Raw genomic sequence first — 24,102 nt, forward strand, 5'->3', positions numbered from 1 at the left:
TCATCCAAGAACTGTTCTAGAGACTTTAATCTGTTAAATACTTAAAATAAAATTATTCGTAATGCATTTGATTTAGAGCTTTATTTGATAGCATTTAGTTATTTATACCGTGACATATACTATATTTAGGTCCTTGAATACCCAATTAAATCATTATTTTCTATTTAATGAAATTACTTAAAAATGTATGTATGTTTTTTTTAGGATGAACAAAGAAAATTCATTTTATCCGTGGCGCTAGAAGCTCGCTTATCGCAGCTCCTAAAGCGCTGTGCGCAAGAGTGGGCCACCGGCACCCACGCTGGTGTTGGCTGTACACTTACTTTTTTGGTATGAAAATTGATGCTTTAATATAGTTGTTGAATTTTACAAACATATTGTAATTTAAATCCTACTCAAACAAGGTGAATTAAAAAAAATATGAAATTTTAATTTAGCTTTAACTTTTCTTTTATACTAATGTGTGTAATGCTTTCCATATTTGTCAAGGCCTATTGCACGCAATACGTACGTCATACGCTCGTTCGTCTATAAGCGATTACAAAAGCGTGTCTACCGTGCGGCAACGTCGCGCATGTTCGCTTAACGGGCGGTTGATGCGACGTTGCCGCTCCGCCGTCTTATTAAGTTATGTTCTTTTTTTACGAAACCACTATTTTTAGGTTGACTGGAGTTGGAGGCGAGCTATTGAATTGAAGGAAAATGCTAAAGAACTCATTTCACCATTGTTCACGTCGGCTACATTACCAGACAGGTATTATACTTTTTAAAATTACATTTATACAATCTATATTGTCTTTGGTACAAAAATTAAATTATGTATATGTGCAGTTTTTTAACTGACTTCAAAAATGGAGGAACTGATTTCCATTCGCTTTCAATTTACGACGGAATTGTTAAAGTCGGTTTAATTGTATAAAAAGAATCAATTCTGATTGAGCAGTTTACATGATATAGTGTGCGTCCACACTGAATGCGCGGTGGCGGCGGCCTAGGCGGGCGCGACGAGCGGGCGCTCGCGGTGGCCACACCGACGCGCGAGCTCAAGTAGCGGTTCGACGTTTTTCGGGTGTTGCAAATTTGGACGATTTGCTATTTTTACTGGACAGTCCGATTTTGAGATGAGATCATTATAGAAGTTGTACACGAAATAAATAAAACAGAGGAATAACGGGTGAATCTTATATGAAGAATTGAGATTATACCCTACAAAATTACTGTGGTGTATATAAGTGTTTTAGATTGAATCGCACTTATAAATAAAGAAGTTTCACTTCAACAATTAAGTATTTACCGCTATTTTACGAAAAACAATAAAGGATATAATATAAGAAGTCGAGCGACAAGACCGAACTGGTTTGATACCCCCGCCGTCCGCGCATTGGGTCGCTTGCTGACTAGGCCCGTAGTGTGGCCAGAACGCGCGGATAGGAGAGTTTGAAAACTACGCGCGCTGGCTCGCTCATTACCGTCGCACTAGGCTTCCGCCATAGTCATTTCAATGTGGACGCAAAGGCGCGTTTCATACGTTTGATATTTCGCGCCCGCCGTCGCAACCGCGCTAGGCTCGCAGTGTGGACCTGCACATAGTATTATGCCAGATTTTAGTGACTTAGAATACAAATGATGTAATATTTTCTCTTTTTACAGGAATGTTATAAGGTGCTTGGAACATTGCGTACAACAGCTGACACAGTTGACGGGTTTGCTCGATGCGGTCTTAACAAAATGCTGTAACCTTGTTGTGCCTGATGGTGTGTATTATGTTATACTTTGTTTTTTTTTTTTTCGTTTTAAATGAAAGACAATTTTAAACGTTTATGTTTTTTTTTTCATGTAAAGGGTGTATCTAAAAGTATTTTATGTACATTTTTTTCACATATCGACGCTCTTAATAAATGAGAGAAGGTTATCAATTATATTTATACATTATTGCGTACTGTAATTATCTGTCTAAAAATTTGTATATAGATTTTGTATTCTTATAGTTTTTATAGATATATATTTGTATTATTTATAGTATTTGGTTCACAATTAAATGTTACTAAAATTATAATATTGTTTTTAGCGTTAAGCGAAATGGAGGAAAAATACAAAGGCATCGGCACAGTATCTCTATACTTTCAAGTGGTGCAATGGTTTCTAAAGGTTGGTCTGTTGCCGGAGCGAAACCACCCCCACGCTGCATTGCCCTACCCAGCGGAACAATTGTATGCTGTTTATAAGAAACGGTGAGTATACTGGATAAAAATAATTTGCTTTTTGACGTGACAATGTCTTATAATTCGATAGCCGGCTGCACGCACGAAAAAACATGACTCATGCGGCGTTACCTCGCTCTGAGGCGTTCCATGTAAGGCTTGAAGTGCAAGCGAGAGCGCGGAACGAGCGACAAAGAAGCGCAATCGGACGTTGTCACGTTCAACTATCGTCAGACTCGTCGACTTTACAGACAACCAATTTTTTAACTTCAAATCATGTCTATTTAAAAATTATGTAACTTAAAGTCCTTTAACTAATCATATCTGTTAAATAGGTACGTAAATATTAAAGTTTTCAAGCGACAGCAACACTTTCTCTTAGATTTATTTAACACACAATGGAGTATACAGATTATATGAATTAATAGATCCTCAAATCAAATTTTTAAAGAATAAAAAAAATTTGATCTCATAGGGATTCGCACCCGCGTCTATCTTCTGACTTCTCGGCCGATTTTTTTCTATTTTACAATAAATTTCATTAATTTAAAAAATAATATAAAATTGCAATCATCTCTTATTATAGCTTCCGCCCACGACTTTGTACGTGCATCCCCGTTTTTCCCCGTTCCCGTAAGAATTTAGGGAAATCCTTGCATGCCAAATTTCAGCCCGATACGTCCAGTGGTTTGGGCTGTGCGTTGATAGATCACTATATCAGTCACCTTTGAGTTTTATATATATATAGAATTAACATTAATCTATAAATGTTTGTCCGACAGTCGAGTAAAACTACATCGCATTCAAGGAGACACAATAGAAGGTGACCCCAGTTGCGTCCCGTGTCCCTTGTTATATGTGGACCAACTTATACTTAACGAATTTGGAGAGGAAGTTGTTCATAAGTGAGTGTTGTTTATTTTATGTGTATGAAGTAATTCATGTTTTTTATTGTAGTACGGATAGATATGACTTAAATTTTTATTATGTAATAATAAAAGTATTACACTTTTTTCTTATTCTGTATTCATAGACACATTTAACTGTAAAAGATAACATTTTTTTTGTTAGTGTATTCCAAGTGTTCATTGTGGTAATATTATGTGACAAGTAAGTTACAAAATATACTGCAATCCCCCAAGACATGGCTACAACAATTAATAATAGAAAAAAAAATCTCATGTCAATAATATGTACATACGTATTAAAAATTTAGGTAGTGGCCCTGCCTTCCAAGTCAAAAGTTCGATTCCCACGGCAAATATTTGTGTGTTGAACTGTGTCTGGGTGTTAATTATCTATGTATGTTTATATGTATGTTTATCAGCCATCTGGTTTCCATAACACGAGCGAAAGCTTAGTATGGGATCACGATCAGATCGTGCCGTGATCGTGAGTGAAAATAGTCCTGAAATATAGTCAAAAATATATTTTTATTTTATAATTATTTTTCTAGAATATGGAAACGTGCCGGCAGTGAATGTGCCGGACTATACCCACCTCCATCGCTCTACGCGTTATTAAGACTCTACCTCTTACCGGATATCTCTGAAGAGCATAAACACTCGCTGCTTCTGTATTTGCTGCTCGATTACTCTATGCTCTATGATGATTCACAGTATGTATTATTTTAATTTATAAAAGAAAATGGCTCTATTAAGACTTCGTTCTACCGGATATCTCTAAAGAACATAAACATTCGCTGCTTCTGTATTTGCTGCTCGATTACTCTATGCTCTATGATGATTCACAGTATGTATTACTTTAATTTATATAATTAAATAGCGTTATTAAGACTCTATCATACTCTACTTCTGTATTTACTGCTCGATTACTCTATGCTCTATGACAACTCACAGTATGTATTACTTAATATTTTGTATAATAATTAAAAGTAAATGGCTCTATTAAGACTCTACCTCTTACCGGATATCTCTGAAGAACATAAACATTCGCTTCTTCTGTATCTGCTGCTCGATTACTCTATGCTCTATGATGATTCACAGTATGTATTACTATAATTTGTGTTTTTAAAGATAGTGGATGGATTCGATGTTATTTGTATAAGTTATGTAGTGAAATTCATACTTCAGTAATCACCGCCAAGAGTACCGCGGTTTAATTTAAAGGAGTAACTATATTTTAATAAATAATAATGTTGCCGAAAAAGGAATGTTCAGAATGGTTCTGAAATGTATCACATGTAATCTTATATATTATTTGCTTAAAAGTTATATTTAGCAAAAACAAATGCCATAATGTGGTAATCATGTTACATATACTTCACGCGTATACGAACATGTGTACGCATATGCGTGCTTACGTAATACGTACGTGTGCCTATAATACAAAATTCTTTATAAAAAAAATGTCTGCGTGTACTAGAGTACAAACGTAAGAAGTGAAACTTCTTTATGACCTTAAAAATGTCACGAGTATGGCGTAACGCAAAAATGTCACGCGTACGGCGTAACGCAAAAATGTCACGCGTACGGCGTAACGCAAAAATGTTACACTAAATTTTTGTCCAACCCCGATAAAGAAGTTTCACTTCAAAAAAACATTTTCTTCTCAGATACGAAACGGTGACCCGTCGTTTAATGCAGTTCCCGCCAATGTTCGGTCTCAGTACGACATTAGTTCGCGCCACGCAAGCCTTCTGGCATTTGGATCATAGAGACTTTCATGTAAGAAATTGGAGTTTTTTGTTATTGCTATGGGATGTATTGTTTTCTTTTATAGGGTCAATTATACAGCAAACAACTTAGGTGTACTTCTTCTCTTGTTTCTTAATTCTAGAATTAAATTACTAGCTGTTCCTATCAGCGTCGTTTCGATTTGATGGGAATGAAAAATAATATTTTATATTATGTCTTCTAAAAATTATATAACATACATTTTACTTTTATCCATTACAAATAAATAAAGAAAAAACTTTCCTCTTTATCCCATTAAGTTATAAATACATCTACAAATGTTCAACATTACATGAACTGAGATTATTTAAAAATAGATTTAATTACGGCAACAATTTTTTTTTTTAGTGGCCGAGTGATCATGGCTCGCCCCGGTTAGGCAGAAGACGCGGGTTCGAATTCCGCCTCGTGATCGAATCTTTTTTATTCTTTGAAAACTAAAATTCAATAATTTGTCTTTTTTCAGTTCGCCCTCGATCAACTGCAATGTCTAACAGGCAACACACTAACCGACTGGCAGCACCAAGTGGTATTATCATCTCTACTCGCACAAAAGAAATCTCAAGCCGCCTTACAATACTTACACGTTCGGAAACCGGCTCCCATACAGAATATGAAGAATAATGATAAACTGGAAGATTGGCAGTCGTGCTGCGATTTATATCTAGCAAGGGGTTTGGTGTTCGAAGCTCTAGATGTGATTAGAATGTGTGTCCAAAGTGTGACTTGTAATGAGGATAAGGTGCAAGTGCTGAATTATTTCTTTAAAGGTGAGTAAATGTTTGAGTTCTAATAAGGTACAGGTCTTGGTCTACTAACTTATCTAGCAGAATTAGTAATTGCAATTATACAAAATAATTGTAGCAATCTATTTCTTATGGGCAAAAATACTTTTAAGCTATTGCATAGCTTCTATCGCGGGCCTTGAGCGCGGAGACCGAATCGAAAAATTCCGTAACGAAAAAACCTCACGCTCCCCACGGGGACGGGCACGGAGGTGTGGCTTGAAGGCATAGCATGCAATAGCTTTACCGCGGCAGTCCCCGAGTGACACACGTCTTTTTTTTTGTGGTAGTTGAAGCTACTAATAACAGTTATATTTGTAGAAATATTATGTTAACTCTAACCACAATTTTGCACGCCTCATAAGCGAAGCGTTGAGGTGGGTACTACTGTCACTTCGCGCAAAACATCTGATTTTTCAAACTTAAAATGTCTTTATGTATCATACATTGCACTTGTAAGATAATACATACACACACATATTAAGAAAAAACACTATTTTTAACGTTCATGATATTTTTGATGTCATTTTTGTTATTTAAACTAGTTAAAAAACAGTTTAAAAAAGTTCTGTCTTGGACGTCCGTGTGTCTGTATGTGCGGATCCTTTTTCTTGTTAACACGATAGCGACCGAAATACTTTACTAATCGAGTCTTTTTTTTCTCTTACGCTTGAGTATGCTCAGGAATAGAACCCTTTCAGTTTTCAGGGTCTGATTCGATGTGGTTTAATTGTTATTAAATAAACAAAAATAATAATTAATAAATATTTATTAAAAAAAAATTATGAGGCGTGCACTTTTGGATTTTCCAAATTATTTTAAACCATATTATTGTATGCTTGTATACGATGATGATGTCAAACATCTAAATATTGTTTAGTTTTCAGTTTTTTAGTCTAATTTATTGATTTTGCAGGTTGTCGTAACACGGGTCAGCTAGCAAAAGTTTTACAAGTGACATTATTACCTGTTGAAGAAGAATGTTTTATTAAATATTTAAAGGATTGCAACGAGGCACAAACATCTGATATACTGGTCATGTATTTCTTACAACAAGCTAGGTAAGTTGATTTATCATATAGGTGATGAAATGAAATGAAATAAAATAAATTTGAAATGAAATGAAATGAAATAAATTTATTTGTCCATTTTATGTTTTACAATTAATGTATGATGATTCTTGTGTGAAAAGTACTACTTATGTATTTAAAAAGCAATATTTTCACTGATAAAGTATGTATGTAATTGACTTGAATATTAATGTAAGTGACACCTTTATAAGTGTAAACTTGAAACATTATTAATTAGCATTTTTAAAGAAATTTAAATTTGGCCGATTAATTATCTATTCAAGTATGCATTAGCGAATATAATTCTTTGTTACTCATTTATTTGAGACTAGCGGTCCGCCCCGGCTTCGCCCGTTGTACATATTTCGCAACAAAAGGTAGCCTATGTTCTTTCTCAGGGTCTAAAGATTATCTGTGCCAAATTTCATCAAAATCAGTCCAGTAGTTTATGCGTGAAAACCATACATACATACATACAAACTTTTCCTCTTTTATTTATAATTTATATATGTATAATTTATATTATAATATATAATTTATAATATTAGTATAGATAAAATAGAATACTGTACTTTAAATTAGGACGTACATTTTTCTATGTTATTAATATATACTTACAGATACCTAGAAGCGGAACAATACAACAAGCAGATCAAATCAAAACCCCGATATCGCGGCGCTCATTCCACCGACTCGTTAACAGAAGCGACAGAGAGAGACAACACTAGGGATACACTTGTAGCTGTGTTGGTAGCGGGCGTGCCGCGGATAGCGGGCGAGGTTGCCGCACTGCTGGATAGCGAATACGAGCCGCATGGTTAGTATTCTATATTTGAATTTGTTCTTTCGGCGCGGTTGCCGCTCGGCTGGGTCGCCTGCAAGATCGGTTCTCTTTTTTTGAATTTGTTTTCATAATGTAGCCGCATAGTGCTCTTATTTTGAACTAGCTGCGCTCCGTGGTTTCACCCGCGTGGCTCCGCTCCTGTTGGTCTTAGCGTGATGATATATAGCCTATAGCCTTCCTCGATGAATGGGCTATCTAACACCGAAAGAATTTTTCAAATCGGACCAGTAGTTCCTAAGATTAGCGCGTTCAAACAAACAAACTCTTCAGCTTTATAATATTAGTATAGATAGTCAGCGCGGTTACTGCGCCGTTAAATAATGAGTTCGAGCTTGACGATTGATGTTTTTTTTTTCTTAATGACTGAATTTCTGATTTTCAAAGTTTTGTATGAAACATCAAATTTTTGTTTAATATTAAACATTTTATCTTTCTAGTTGTCGCTCCAAAGCCGTTGTCCGTGTATGTGAAACCAAACTCGCCTAAAAACACCTTTACATACAAATCGTCATTCATACAGGTATGTTCTTGACATAATTGTTAAAAAAAATAACTTATTATGAAAAGATTATAATATTTACTAGAATATTCTTTTCTACAGGACACTATAGAAAATGCAAGTGAAACATGGATAAATAAGCCGAAAATGAGGAAAGGCCTGAAAAGAGCGTTAAATATAGACGAAACACCATTCATTTGCACTCCTAAGCTATACAAGACTAAGAGGTTTGTATTTTGGTACAAATAATATTAAATTGAAAAAAAATTGCATATATTTTAATGAGAATTTTTTTTTATGATATCATATTTAATTTACCCTTTTTTGCATAATATAAAAAGATACAACACAACATTATGTATTCTTTATATAGAATAAACATACACCCACATAGCCCTCACATAGCTGAGAGTCTAGGCGTTATCGCGGTTTGGCAAAAAAACGGGTAAAAATCCCGCTTCGTGATCGATTTATTTCTATTCTTTATAAATTTCTTATTTATAAAGCACTAGCTTTCCGCCCGCGGCTTTGCTCGCATTTTCAAAGAAAAACTTTCCGGATTTCCGGGATAAAACCTATCCTATGTGTTAATCCAGGTTACCCTCTATTTGTGTGCTAAATTTCATTGCAATCGGTTCAGAAGTATCAGCGTGAAAGAGTAAACATCCATCCTCACAAATTTTCGCAATTATAATATTAGTAGGATAGGATTCGTATGCTGTAACACTAAATATTAAATCCAAATATATTACTGACACCTTTTTTTCCTTTAGAACGAAAATTACATAATATTACATACATTTACAGTTATCTATCCGAACAAAAACCAAACGACTCAACACCGGCCAAGCGTGCCCGTCTCGATCTATCCCCCGAAACGCCTAAAAACAAATCGGGCAGTGTTAAAGTTAGCCAGAAGTTGAGCGAACAGATCGCTACACTATTGGACATGCCCGATGTTGAGAGCCCGAGGTACAAACATAATAATCGGCCGGAGACGCCGCAGAGTATATTGAAGGTATGTTTTTGTTCTAATTTGGAAGATATTGGAATTTATATTGAAAAAAAAAGACGTGTCACTCGGGGACTGCCGCGGTAAAGCTATTGCATGCTATGCCTTCAAGCCACTCCTCCGAGCCCGTCGGAGTGGGGAGCGTGAGGTTTTTCGTTACGGAATTTCTCGATTCGGTCCCCGCGCTCAAGGCCCGCGATAGACGCTATGCAATAGCTTAAAAATTAACTATGTGGAATTTAGTTACAAAATGAGATAAATTATTCTAGAATGCTGTTCATTGTTATAAATTTCATCTTAAACAGCAAGCTAAATATTGAAAAACATTCATAAGAACGTGTTAAAAATCTGTTTTTATTATTTACATAGATATTTTTGTTGAGTAATTTATAAAATATTATACAAATTAGAAATCCATCTTTGGTCAAGACCAGATACACTAAAATGAGTTGAAAATATCTAGTGATTTAATTTAATGAAGTCACACAATTAACCGAGTACCTTAAAAAATTAGGTGTGAGAATATATCACAAAAAAAAATTGGTTGTCTGTAAAGTCGGTTTACTGACGATAGTTGAACGTGACAACGTTCGATTGTGCTTCTTTGTCGCTCGTTCCGCGCTCTCGCTCGCACTTCAAGCCTTACGGAACGCCTCAGAGCGAGGTAACGCCGCATGAGTCATGTTTTTTCGTGCGTGCAGCCGGCTGTATCGAATTATAAGACGTTGTCACGTCAAAAATATTTTCAGAGTCGAAGAGCGGAATGGCAAGAGAATGCGGTATCTGTAACGGATTTAGCCGTGGACAGTGATGATGATATGGACACGGCGAGCAATCACACGCATTACAGCGATTCTACTAATAAGTATGTTTCATCATTTTATTTTTAGCTATATTACTCATCCATTATCTTAACCTTAAAGGGTGTTAGGCGGTCAGCGATAATTCAGCTATTAGGGCCTGAGGTAATGGGTGAGCGGGTCCGAGTTTAGTATGAAATCAACGTGCTCGTAAAAAATCGTAAGCGCCATTCACATTTTTATCAAAAAGTGAATGAAAATATTTAGTATTTTTTAAATCTAAAACAGTCACGAAAGCGAGAAGGTAAATAGTAAACAGAAGGTACCTATGTATTTGTGATTTTATACGAATTATTATCGTAAAGTACGGTTGTAATGAGCATTTATATGATATTTTAGAGGTAACTTCAGGATTTTTTTTTATCGAGTAAAATTTTTCCAATCGTGTTTTGGAAACAGTCATCCCATGTGTTCAACCAATCAACGTATGTGTGAACATACGTTCTGTAATACATATTAGAAATTTCAGTGCGAAAAAACTTTATATTCAATTATAGCTTATAGAAAACAGTCCATTTTGCCGTTTTCACCTACTAAGGGCCCTTAATCATACCATTTGCAATGTGCATTGCAGTTATTCTAAACTGTATTTTATACCTAATGGATACAAATATTTGATTTAATAGTTATGCGTGGAACAATAATTTTCTCATTAATAGTATTATTTACGTTTGATAGGAGCAAGCATTTTAAACATTTAGAGCAAACATTGTATTTCGCAGGGTTGAAATTTTATGTACAACAGTATTACATCTTTTCTGTTGCTTAGAGCTAAAAAATCTAGTATCATTGTGTAAATTTCAACATAAAAGTGTTTATTTAATTTAGAAACTAAAAAATATGCCACATACTTATAAATAGTAATTGCATGTTTTTTCAGACATCTAAGATTCACAATACCAACACCAACGGAGTTGCCTCCATCTTCTCCTGTCGCAATAGCTATACATAAAGCCCCGGATTCGCCTGATAATGAGGTAAGTTCATATTTAAATATCATATTAAAAATTAAAATTAACTAACTAGACGATAATAAAAACAATAAGTTTTTAGCTTGAAATGAATTTTACATTAAGATTGAGAATATAATATTATCACAGTATTACCATTATTTCCTACAGTAAGGAATCGCCTTTGATGTCGCGCGATGCCGCCGCCAGCGTAGGTAATGACGCTGCCACACGAAAATACGCTAGGGTTGCAACAAATGGGAAATAAAACAATTGTGATTATTAATATTATGATGAAATCTTTATTCATATGTACATTCAAAATAATTGCGATTATTAAATCTGATGTAATTATTTGTTCATAAATATATAATTACAGATATTGCACTGCTAAATATTATTTACGTGGACACTTTATTTTTGGATGTTCTTAATTGTATATTATAACATTTAACTAAGTAATGCATTCGCATTGGGATGTACAATCTGATTAGAAAATAATGAGGACAACATATATACATAGCTTTGATTTTAATTCAACAGATACAATTAATACAATCTTTCTGAAATATTGTTTCCTTCTGGGATTTCAATGTAGATTTACATCCGTAAACCGAACAGTTTGTGCGCGCCATAATAGAATATGTAAGTACCTATGTATAATAAAATTATTACACAAAAAATACGACTGCGTCATCCTTTCGCGCTAGGTAAAGCAAACTAAGCGTGTTTGCTTTACGCGGCCCGCGTCGCCCGACCCCCGCCAGTTCCCCTCCGTTTCTCTGCACAAGTACATTCGTCGCACTACTGTAGGAAATAATGGTAATACTGTGATATTATTGTTTTATTAAGGACTTAGCATTATATTGTATGAATAAATAATTCATTTACATATCATAGGTACAAGAACAAGACAAAACATTGGAATCTCCGCCAAAGAAATTCGCGGCTGAAAGCAAGATCAATCCGAGAAAATCATACAAGGACTCCGTTAAAGCAAGGTAACTTTTGTAATACGATGTTATTTGAAAAACAACGCTTCGCTTATGAGGCGTGCAAAACGCTTTATTGCTCTGAAAATGATATAATTAAACTTTACCTGAGAATATATATATTTTTTAATTTTTCGCTATGTAGTGATTGCTCACAGACGACCAGATTTATGGAAAGATTTATTTTTTGTACTTAATTTGAAATATTATTATTATTTTTTAGAAAATCCCTATCAATATCAGCGAACAGTAGTCTATCGGACGATCCGAACACATCAATAGAGAGCATAGCCGATATACCCGTAACTCTAATAAACCCTCGTTATTCCGGCGAAAGAAGATTCAGCCGAACCCCAGAACCCGAAGAGCGTAAGAGAGAGACAGACATACGTGATCACACACGTGCGAGTGAGATGAGACGATTCGGTACGGAAATGAGCGAGTCAAGACGATTTGTTACAGAGAAGAGTGAGATAGAAATACGGTTCGGTACGAGTGTGACAAGGACGGATGATGTTATGGAGTTTAATAGTTCAGCGGAATTAAGTTTTGTACCGAAAACGCCTAAAGGTAGACGGAGCATTAGGTCTGGTGTTAGTGAAAGTACACCAGTGGCTAATAGGTGTGTATTTTATCGTATTATAGTTAATATTTTATTCAAAAGCTAATATTTCCTCAATAAAATTCAACACATTTCTTAATTTGTTAAGTTATTTTTGAAACATTTTCCTGAAGGAAAAAAGAATTAGGTGTAAACTGTTGCAAAGAAAGTTAGAGATTGTCTAATCTAAAAATGAACGCCCCTCCACTGTGTTTACGCTCACATTCAAAGTACGTGTATAGACGCAATACACACAAATTGGTCTGCCTCATTGGTCGTTCAGTCCTCCAGTCCCGTCCATGCCCGAACGACAGGACCAGTTGGCCAACTAGTGCATAAATGACGCGATGCACGACAGAACGGACGTGTCATTCCGTACATAGCGCGCTCTCCCCGCCATACAATGCTAGGCAGCTGAACTGATCGCCCGATTAGTTGACAAATCAGTGCGCGAGTGTCAAAGTTTGCAGTAGAATCGACGCGCGCACACATATAAAGTGGTTCAATAATTATTTGTCCTCACACATTGAAACAATTAAGTTTAGTGGAGGGGCGTTCATTTTTAGATTAGACAATCTCTACAAGATTTTTCTATATCTTAATACTATTATAAAGGCGAAAGTTTGTATGGATGTTTGTTACTCTTTCACGTAAAAACTACTGAACCGATTACAATGAAATTTAGCACACATATAGAGGGTAACTTGGATTAACACATAGGATAGGTTTTATCCCGGAAATCCCACGGGAACGGGAACTATGCGGGTTTTCCTTTGAAAACGCGGGCGAAGCCGCGGGCGGAAATCTAGTAAATCTATAAGTTTCCGTAACTAAACAAGTACGTATGGTTAAAATTCAATATTTCTAGAAGCCGCAGCGGAACTCCCGAACGTCAAGACTCACCGATAGTTACTCCGCTTCGTTCAAACAGAGCTACCAGGTAATTTTAACATTAAAACTACCGACATAGAATAAATAAAAATATGTATTTTTTAAATTAGTAAGTATATCATTTCATACATACATTTGAAACGGATAGACCTATATTGATAATTTAATTTGTACACATTTACATAACCGTTCAATTATAATTGATCAATAAGAAAAATTAAAATTCTTGCACTTTTTTTTGTACAATTCTTACTTTATTAATTAATTAATTATGAATATGAATTACGTAGTTAATTTTACTACCTTCAGAACCCACGTTATATTGTATTTGTATTGCAATACAGAATCGTTCTATTTTTCATTTTTCTTTTGGTTTATACATCACTTTATATAAATCTTAGTTTATGGATGTTTCTAGAAGCCGATCTCGTACGCCAGAAGTAAGCCCACGTACTTCGCCCTTACCGGCCATCTTGGAAGTGCCAAAATTGGAACAGGCTGATGAATTAAACCCTACAAATACATTGTTTGTACCATCTACTAGGTAATTTATTTTATCGATATCACAGGTTTTATTGGAGTAAAAAAATTTTATTTTTAAAATAATTGAGGGTATTTTGAACTTTTTTTATGTTTATCTTGATGTCTAGGAAGTTTTCTCAATTGTAATATTTTATCTTTGTATTTCTTGAATATTGTGTTTCACAATAGAATTAATCAATTTGTAATAACGCATTTATTTTATAGAAGCAGATCGCGCACACCAGAAAGAATAGAGAGAGTAATGGAGTCGCCACGTTTAGAAGTTATCAAGGAGTCGCCTACTAAGCCTTCAGAATCACCTACCCGTAGAAGCCTGAGGTAAGTCATTTGTATAATATTCAAATTCAAACTATTTAAATAAATTTAATTTGAAATACATTAAACAACAATTATTATTTAAATAAAATTATGAGCTTTCCGCTTTATTTATTGCGTTTTTTTAAGTGAAACTGTATCCAACAGCTTTAGCATACATAAGAACACGAACAGATAAATTCCCAATGTTTATAATAATTGTTAAAATTAGTTATTTTGCGGGAATTTTTAATATGCATGATTATTTATTAACAGAAGTCGATCCCGCACTCCTGAGGTGGAAATACAAAAAGATCAACACATTTTAGAGAGTCCACGAAGCTTGAGGTAAATTCATTTATGTCGCAAATAGAGTTAAAGCGTGGGTTTTATTGTTTTTTATCTATTGGAAGTACAAAATTAAACGATTATCTATTATTTATTTATTGTAGGAGCCGCTCCAAAACACCAGAAAAACTAATGTCACCCAAGAAAGACATTACTGCCAAGGGTAAAAAATCGCTCTCCAGAATGGTCTTAGAAGCGAACACATTCGCTAAAACCAAACAAAACGTAGAGACAGTCGAATCACAAAGTACTGAAGATAAATCTGAAAGTATAATCGAATGTACTCCAATGAAGCCTTCCAAACAAGGCACTAGTTTGATGGACGTTACCTTCTCTCCTATAGTCAATAAGTCTGTTCTACAAAGCTCCAATGATAGTCTATCTATAACAGCAGGGAAAATATCCAAAATGGACGAAAGTTCCAATGAAATTAAACCCCTACCAGCGTTTACTAGCATTCACGAAACATTTGTCGAAAAATCAGTCTTACACAGTTACCAAAGCAGTATGGGTGAAACATCTAGTATTCATGAAGAAAGCGTCACTCGTGCAGAAGTTAAGTCCCTACCGTTCACGACTTTCAACGAAGACGCAGGCAAATCCGTGTTACATAGCTTCGAGAGTTCCGTAGAAACAAGTGTGCATACAGACAAAGTGGAAAAGTTACCGCCAGAAATTAAAATGGACGAAAGTGAATTAGGCAAATCCGTCTTAGGTAATGATAGTACGATTGAAAAACAGATCAATCAATCGAGTTTAATGACAAGTGACAGTGATATAGATATGGATAAAAATTGGAAGTCTCAAATGGAGCAAGATACGGCGAGAGTTATTCAGAAGGAAAAAGAGAAAATTGTGGAAATTGAGCGGGAGATTAATGAAATTGAGGGGGAGATGTCTGATGATGAGTATCGGGAGGAATCCGACTCTGGCACTGAGGAAGTCGAGGTGGAGGAAGTTGAAGAGGAAGAGGAAAGTTCGGAGGAAGTAAGTATTAATCCATATTAATATTATAAATGCGAAAGTAACTCTGTCTGTCTGTCTGTTACTCAATCACGCCTAAACTACTGAACCAATTTGAATGAAATTTGGTATGGAGATATTTTGATACCCGAGAATGGACATAGGCTACCTTTTATTGCGAAATATGTACCACGGGCGAAGCCAGGGCGGACCTCTAGTTATATATATTATATCTTAATCTTATTTATTAATATATTTATTTATTTTTTAAAGTTAAGGCTAACTAAGTGTGAAGATTGTACATAAAAAAAAATTCTGTCTCAAAATATGTACTGTTAAAAATGGTTAAAATCATATTGTTAATAATATACTAAGCCGACGGAGGTCACTGGTTGACCCCGCACAGGTTTTTCCTAGTGGGTTAACCAGGGACTTACAATTTATGAGTTTGTAAAAAAAAATTGTGAAAACAAAATAAATAAATTTGATTTGAAATTTGATTTTTGAATTGTAAGATTAAGACTTGAAAGACGATTTTTATGACTGTCGTCTTGCCTCTTAGACTTTGTAAAAAGATGAATATGTATACATACATTTTCCTGTAAAAAATTTGATCTAGCAACAGATAAACATGAAAAATAGACTGTAATTTTGGCTTCAAATAATTTATTGATACTTCTATACCAAGATATAATTATATTCGCTTTAATTAGTGCGAAGAAAGAACCTCTATTAATGAAAAAAAATTTATGAGTGCTTATTTTATTTATGCAATATTTCTTTAAGTAATTAAATCAAAATTAATTTTTTTTTCGCAGGAATCATCGTCATCAAGCTCAGAAGAAGCGGAAGTTATATCCATAAACGATTCAGACTCAGATTCGAATCAACTACAAATCCAGGAAATAGTGGAACAAGACGCACAGGAAAATGTCATAAGTGAAGAAAATGTTGAAAATAATATAATAATAGAATCACCGAATGAAACTAATGATAATAATGTCGAAGATAATAAACAGAGTGAAGTAGTTCAAGTTATAGAAGTGATTGATGATTTGAAACAAGCACATGCGTCAATGCTTACTGATGATAATTCTGTCATTGAATCGGACCAATCGGGAAATCTTAATTATTCTGAAGAAAAGGAAGAGAAAAATGATCATGATGTCGCTATGGAAACTGATCAAGGTAAGAAATTAGTTGTTGGACACATGTTTTTAATGGTATTGTTATAAATGATCAAATAAGTTAAAATCCACCATAAAACTCATATTATAAATGCGAGAGTTTGTGAGGATGGACGTATGTATGGTTTTATTCCTTCACTGTTGAATCACTGAACGGATTTTGATGATTATTGGCAGTTATATGGCTTATTTACCTGAATTACTCACTAGAAAAACTTGATTTTGCTTGCGGTAGAAACCACGCGGCACCGCTAATAAAATATATTTTATAATAATGATCTTTTTCATGTGTTGTTTAATGTGAATTTGCTATTTTTCAGATCACCGAGTTCAAGTCACGGTATCAGTAGTAGATGTTATTCCTGAAAGTAAAATGAGTGAAAGTAATAAAACTCCGGTAGATATGGATGTTGTAGACGCCACGGCAAAGGAAACCACACAAAATGTTGATAAGAAATTAGGATTGGAGGAAACACATAAAGATTCAGATAAGCAAGAGAAAATAACTGAAAGTGATGTAAAAAAAGACAAGATAGTTGAAGAAAAAGAAGATAAAGCGGAAACACAAGCAGTTGGTGAATTAGTTCTAGAAACGCAGATAGAAAAAGCAGCGCCTCGCACTAGAAAGCGATCGACGTCTAAATCTCAAGATATTAGTGATACAACTGAAATTACTACAGAAAAACCAAAGCCACGGTCCAGAAAAGGCTCAACAGATACTGACAAAGATCTTGAACCAAAAACGCCACGCAAACGCACAACCTCAGAGAAAAACGACCAGAACATTCCAGAAACGCCAGAAGATTCGCCACGACGCGGTCGACGATCCAAAACACCAAACACAGAAATACGCAAAATTCTAACCAGACGAGCATCTAGAGAATTATCCGAAAAGGACGATGAATTAATGCCGTTAGAAGAATTAACTCCACGGCGTAGAACAAGAGCGAGTAACAAAAAGGATGACGATACAGTTAGTGTTGCTTCGGAAAGTTCTGGAAAGTCAGCAAGTAAAGCTAGTGAGGATGGAGATAGGAGCGTAAGGAAAGGAAGGAAGTCCATATTGAACACTAAAACCGATTTGTCTGTGATACCGGAAGCGCCCGTTGAAGACGCGAATAGAGATAGTCAAGATGTTAACGAATATTCCAGTGCAAGACGGTGAGTTGACTTTTGGATTTCTTTTCATATAGTAATTATAATTTGTAGTGTTTTATTGTAAATTGAATTTCGCGTAACAGTAACTAAGTGCTCAATTCTGTTACTTAATTAATAATTAATTATTAATTAATAATTCTGTTAATTCATGAGTATGCAACCCATTTTTTTTTAATAAAAACATTTATTGTTAAATATGCAAAAATTTATTTCTTAATCGCCTTTAAAAAATTGTTAAAAAATGTTCGAGTGGCGTCGAATGAAATATTAATTGAAAATAATACTCATTTTTTGGCAGTAATCATTAAACTATCGCTCAATAGAAAAATCTACCTAATATACGCGTAGGCAGAGTTCAGACAATTTTTTGTGTGATTTTCAGTTTAGTTGTTTATACGTCTCTTCGTCGTTCTTCTTTCTTTTTTATTTATACGTCTGCCTTGCTCAAAAAAAATACATGTATGTACGTTTACAGGTTACTCCGTTCTCAAAAGGCCGTATTAGAAACTGTTCAAGCGAAATCCCCAGGTCGTCGGCGAAGGCCCTCGCAAGAAGCGTCTACTTCAATGGACGTTCAAACTATAGATCCTATCTCTCTTCTAGATAAAACTGACTTTGAGGGTAAGTTAATGTTTAACTACCCGCATTTTTTAGTTAATTTTGCTTGAATTTATTTTGTAATTTATTTATTTTTTTGCATTTAAATGGACAAGCTGTACATTGACAAGCGATTTAACTAAAAATTTACAACTTAACAAATTTTTTTTCATAAATGCACTTGTATTTAAATAAGGCACTCAGCAAATAAATATTACTCTGCTATTAATTTAGTACCATGCTAATATCCTTACTTTGACTTTATTATATCAACGGTTATAATAGTATGTTCCAAACAATATAATCACAAATGCTCGTCCTATTTAGTTGAGAACTTAATTATTATTTAATGTTAATATTGGAAGTGACGCTTTATGTATCATAATTTATTAAATAATGACAGTATAAGTAAATAGCTGTAAATAGGTTACCAACACAACATTCGATCTTCAACGACACTCGTACGCACGATAAGACGTAAAAGTAAGATGACATGATTCAACTACCGTGAGCGAAAAATAAGACAACCGAAAATTCTGGCTTGAATTAGCCACATTCCAACGCGATTTAGCCTACCTACGCCTTTCTACTCATAATATCAGTTATATTATCAATATTATAGCCGTTGATACAGTACGATTCAAACTAAATAGCGGCTCGGAACATCGTACGATCCGATGCGTAGAAAACAATTTTAGGTTATGACGACGCGGTTGGCGCAGTGGTAAAGTAACTGCCTACTGAGCCGACGGTCCCGGGTTCGATCCCCGGTCAGGGCAAATATTTTTGTGATGAACTCAATTATTTGTTCTTGGGTCTGGGTGTTATTATCTATATATGTATTTATTTAATATTATATTTATCGTCGCCTAGTACCCACAACACAAGCCTTAATTGAGCTTACTGTGGGACTAGGTCGATTTGTGTAATAAGGTCCTATAATATTTATTTATTTATTTAATACCTAAAGTCAAGTAAGAGTCCTGTGCGCACCCGCACTCGCACCTGCACCTAACTTCCGAACCGCCATTCAGTTTGAATCGAACTATAGTAGTAATTAGTAATTTTGCATGTACTATAGTAACTGTCTGTCACTAAAACTAGGCACGCCCGATCCCGAAGAGTTTCAGAATTCACCAGATTCGCTCGTTTCCTCCGCTAGCAAACCGACACGTAAGTTGCTTATTAAAGCTTTTTTTATTTTTGTATAATTAACTGCATGATAAGCTTTTGTAGATTTTTCTTTCGCGCAACTGTTTTTAAATTAAAAAAAAAACTGTGTGAATGTGACAAATCGATATGAAGATCCTTGTTCATCTTTTGATGTATCTTGAGATTCAAATTATTATTAGCTACAATCCCACTCATCTTTTGACAAACAGCCTAAATTGGTAATTCGTTTAGTACTGAAGTGAAAACGACAAAAACTTCTCGTAAATACAATCTGTTTTCGTATACATTTTAAATTAAGTCTTGGTTATAAAAAAAACTTGCAATTGATAACAGGTCGTATAAGTCGCGCCGCATCAGAAACTAAGACGATAGTGAAACCCGCCAGAATCAGCCGCAGGATCTCCGCAGATGTTTCGAGTGAGTTGTTTGTCTATTTCTTTGTTTTTTGTGTCTTTCTGTGGCATGTGACTACTTTTACTTTGCTATCAAATTCATTTACTTTGTTCTCTTTGCGGTATAAATGATGTTAACTGTTTATTTATATTATGAACATAATATTTATATTCAACAATGTTTCTACAACGTATTCAACGTTAAATTCATTCATTTTTTTTATTTTCAATTGTATTCACATAAGAAGAATTTGCTTCCAATATTCTAATAATATTCCTATAGTTAGTAGTACTTACATTTATCAACCGACTTCCAGCGAAAAAGGAAGTTTCTCAACAAAACTATTCTCTGGATTTGTTACCTGGAATAATGGCTCGACTTCGATGATTCTTGTTTTATTTGTAAGCAAGAGCCTCCCGCGTGGTCCCATTTAAATTTGGTGTAAAATTGTCAATTTCAAGGCGATTTAGTTTTTGAAGTGAAACTTCTTTATCGGGGTTGGAAAAAAATTTAGTGTACCATTTTTTCGTTACGCGTGACATTTTTCCGTTACGCGCCATCTTTTTCTTATACCTCTTTTTAGAGTATAAGTATTCTTTGATCCCTACCACGCGATTCGACGTATTTCTGTAAAGTTGCATATATTATATAGTAAATTATTTTTGAAAAATAAGGTCATAAAGAAGTTTCACTTCTTACGTGTGTACACTAGTACACGCACACATGTTTATTTGTTAACAAGAGCCTCCCATGTGGTCCCATTTAAATTTGGTCTAAAGTTTTTTTTTTAATACATAATTATACAAAACGTTGTAATCCGCAGTAAGTAGTCCAGTAGCCGGCTCCCCGCTAGCAGACGACACGCCCACTCGCGGCCGCAGAGCGTCGTTCACACGCGCGTGCCAAGCGATACACACGCCCAAGCGGAGGACCTCCACTGATGTTAAGGTTCGTTTTGCCTTGTATGCGTTTAATCTTTGAACTTAGTAGTTATATTTGTGACTTAAAATATGTAGTTTTTTGTGTATGTTTTCTGTATGAATTATTTTAACGCATTTAGAAGCTACGAATAGCTTTTAGTTTAAAGTGTTGCGAAAAATTGTGTTTAAATAAAACAGATAATTTTTAAGGTTAAAATCGCTACTATTGGTTATAAATTGCATATTATATTACGTAACCAAATTCAAAGTACTTATCAGTTTTTATTTTTTAAATACTGAATATAGAAAAAGAATCTATTGTCCCATCAATCTATATACATATTATAATATTAATTAATAACAAAAATATTTTTCCGTAAATTTATACAGAAACGCGACGCAGACAGCAAGGCGGGGTCGCCCGTGACGTCAGAACGGGGCACGCCCACACGACGTAATTCGCAACTATAGTTTCATTGGTTTGTAATATGTATACTTTACTAATATTATAAAAATCTAATTAATATCTCTTTGAAACGCGGGAAAATATTCCTCTTGAACGCAGACGGAGTTGCGTGGGTCACCTAGTTTAATTATATTTTTTACTAGCTGCTCCTCACGGTTTCAGCCCGTGGCTCCACTCCTGTTGGTCGTAGCGTGATGATATTATAGCCTATAACCTTCCTCGATAAATGGGCTATCTTACACCGAAAGAATTTTTCAAATCGGACTAGTAGTTCCCGAGATTAGCGCGTTCAAACAAACAAACTCTTCAGCTTTATAATATTAGTATAGATTCATTACTTGCCAGTAAGGTACTACATATCCCGGTTAAAAACTAAAACGAATAAAACTTAACCACTATTTCTTTAATTTCTTATTACTTTATTCTTAATGAATTTTCTTTCATTTTTCAGGTCTCGGGAGAAAATGTACAAGAAGCGTGTTAAAATAATGTTAAGCAAATGTATGGAATAGGATAATTTAGTTTTTAATTTTATTTGTTTTTTCATTTTTAATTTTTAATATACAATACAATTATTAAAAACTGTGTTTCATTTTTTACCTTTAATCCTGTATAATTATAAAATATCGTGTCCCCTTCGTGCACTACTCTATAGCTTTGTGTACGAAATGCCTTATTTTACAGTGCATAAATAAAACAAAAAAATATTGCACTTCCCTTTATTAATGCAAGGTTATTGATTAAAAGACAATAAAACTTTGCTATATGTTTAGAATTATTTTACTGTAGAGTATTTTTAAGTATTTTTTCTTTGATAAAAACAAATACAGTTCAAATGCTTTAAAATTTTCTCAGTAATTACATAACGGTAAAGATCACTTAAACAAGTTTATTGTAAGAGGGCAATGGCAGCCTATTCTGTTAGGCGCGGGACATATACAAGCGGCGCGGCGCGCCGCGGGCGCGCTGCCGGCGTGCATCGGGTGCGCTATTGGCATTTTGTATGAAATAATTTTGGAAAGGCGCAACCTTGGCACAACCGTGGCGTGCCGTTTCGACGCCTGTCCAAAATTCTTTCATACAAAATGTAGTGACATATCACACTAGCGGATTGCGAGCGGTTTCAAAGCGGAGCGGGTGCGCAACGAATACGTTGCGGGCGCGCAACGAACACGCCGCGGTTGCGCAGCGAATTCGTTTCGGACGCGTGGCAGATGCGCAACGTTTACGTCGCAGTCATGTACACTCATTAACAAAATGGAATCCGTGCTGGTTGTTACTTAAAACTTGTGATAGTATAATGATTATGAGATCATTATTTTTTACGAGTTTCATAACATGTTAATGTTTAGGGTATTTTTTTATCCATTAAATCTTGGTCGAAATGCAATCAGATAACTTAATTGCTCATAAAGAAAGTTCATTAGTGAAATAAATGTTAAAGCTCCTTAACTAAAACAGGTCTATCTTATTATTAGGTAAATAGGTAGCAGTGAGTAGAAAATTTTATCAAGCAACCAGCAACTCACTAGTCCTAGTAATTCAATTTTATAGCACCTTTTTTAACAACTCCAGTTGTTACTATTACATCTTTAGTTAAGTAAGTGCATTTCCACAGTACGGTTAAAAAATTGAGTGCTACAGAAACGATGGAAATATTGAATGGAAGTTAGGCAAGGCGGAAGAGCTGGCTTTTGTGCGAGAGTATACAAAATGGCGTCGACGCTTCTATTCCGCGACGTGTTCGCTGCGCATCCGCGGCGTGTTCGTTGCGCGCCCGCAACGTATTCGTTGCGCACCCGCTCCGCTTTGAAACCGCTCGCAATCCGCTAGTGTGATATGTCACTAAGAAGGACGTGGTGCAAAACAGATTCAAGAGGTGCGCTTATGGCACGCCCGCGCCCGCGCCGCTTGTGTTTGACCCGCGCCTTATGTACTGGTAAATCCTTAAGTTTATCTACACTACTACTATTAAATTTTCATATACATTAATTTCAAATTTCTAAAGTAATAATTCGAGCCCAAGTTAAGTTTTAAGGAAAGCAATAAATACCTGCAATGCCGCATGATTTCGAGTTTAGGTAGAAATAACAAAAATTAAAAATCGAATCTACTATGTACCTGAAATTTGTTTATAAATCGATAAGTAGTCAGTGCGTACCTACCCAGGTAATTTCGATTCAATATAATTATGTAGTATGCAATATCGCACAAACTGTCGCTTAGTGTGCTTAGTACCTACCTAATTATTGCATGATTGCATTGATATCTGTGATTGAAATGCAGTTATTAATCAAACAAATTACAAAAAGTTTTTATTGAGGTTGACGATCATGAAATTTCGTTCGTCTTTTACTGAGCCGGCGCAGATAATATGGCGAAGCGAAGCGCAGCGCATTTTTAATTGTCAAACTATTAACAACATTAATAATAATAAATAAATACACTTTATTTAGCACCAAATAAAAACAGACAATATAACAAAAAGAAAAAGACAATATAATGTAAAGCCAAAAAGGCGGCCTTATCGCTACTGAGCGATTTCTACCAGGCAACCTATGGGTAGGATTTTGAATTTTATAAGGGGAAAAACAATAGGTGGTGCAGTACATAATGAAAATTTAATTATAATAGATTTTAACCAAATAACATTGTCCTC

General features: G+C 34.9%; 1 protein-coding gene across 2 annotated transcripts in view; it reads left to right on the top strand.

Annotated features, from left to right (window-relative positions):
- Positions 1-22,025, top strand: part of Elys (AT hook containing transcription factor 1 homolog) — a 108,821-nt gene extending 86,796 nt beyond the window's left edge. Inside the window, exons 10-39 of one of the 2 annotated variants that reach the window (XM_089701764.1) lie at positions 205-330; positions 663-754; positions 1,651-1,754; positions 2,069-2,231; positions 2,984-3,106; positions 3,658-3,819; positions 4,777-4,888; positions 5,364-5,667; positions 6,599-6,743; positions 7,373-7,569; positions 8,034-8,116; positions 8,198-8,322; positions 8,903-9,113; positions 9,857-9,972; positions 10,848-10,944; positions 11,818-11,918; positions 12,133-12,531; positions 13,379-13,450; positions 13,820-13,945; positions 14,149-14,262; positions 14,515-14,586; positions 14,691-15,573; positions 16,368-16,737; positions 17,057-17,897; positions 18,370-18,515; positions 19,596-19,664; positions 19,998-20,081; positions 20,881-21,005; positions 21,368-21,456; positions 21,895-22,025. In XM_089701764.1, coding sequence (XP_089557890.1) covers positions 205-330; positions 663-754; positions 1,651-1,754; positions 2,069-2,231; positions 2,984-3,106; positions 3,658-3,819; positions 4,777-4,888; positions 5,364-5,667; positions 6,599-6,743; positions 7,373-7,569; positions 8,034-8,116; positions 8,198-8,322; positions 8,903-9,113; positions 9,857-9,972; positions 10,848-10,944; positions 11,818-11,918; positions 12,133-12,531; positions 13,379-13,450; positions 13,820-13,945; positions 14,149-14,262; positions 14,515-14,586; positions 14,691-15,573; positions 16,368-16,737; positions 17,057-17,897; positions 18,370-18,515; positions 19,596-19,664; positions 19,998-20,081; positions 20,881-21,005; positions 21,368-21,448 — 5,643 coding nt within the window. In that variant the 3' untranslated portion in view covers positions 21,449-21,456; positions 21,895-22,025. The remainder of the gene's footprint in view (positions 1-204; positions 331-662; positions 755-1,650; positions 1,755-2,068; positions 2,232-2,983; positions 3,107-3,657; positions 3,820-4,776; positions 4,889-5,363; positions 5,668-6,598; positions 6,744-7,372; positions 7,570-8,033; positions 8,117-8,197; positions 8,323-8,902; positions 9,114-9,856; positions 9,973-10,847; positions 10,945-11,817; positions 11,919-12,132; positions 12,532-13,378; positions 13,451-13,819; positions 13,946-14,148; positions 14,263-14,514; positions 14,587-14,690; positions 15,574-16,367; positions 16,738-17,056; positions 17,898-18,369; positions 18,516-19,595; positions 19,665-19,997; positions 20,082-20,880; positions 21,006-21,367; positions 21,457-21,894) is intronic. The other variant, XM_089701765.1, reaches the window with a different exon arrangement.
- Positions 22,026-24,102: the final 2,077 nt, after the last annotated feature.

This window comes from Colias philodice, chromosome 12 (assembly GCF_061535455.1).
Source record: "Colias philodice isolate Cphi_HAF_F1 chromosome 12, ilColPhil1 Martin Lab GWU primary, whole genome shotgun sequence".
Lineage (NCBI taxonomy): Eukaryota > Metazoa > Arthropoda > Insecta > Lepidoptera > Pieridae > Colias > Colias philodice.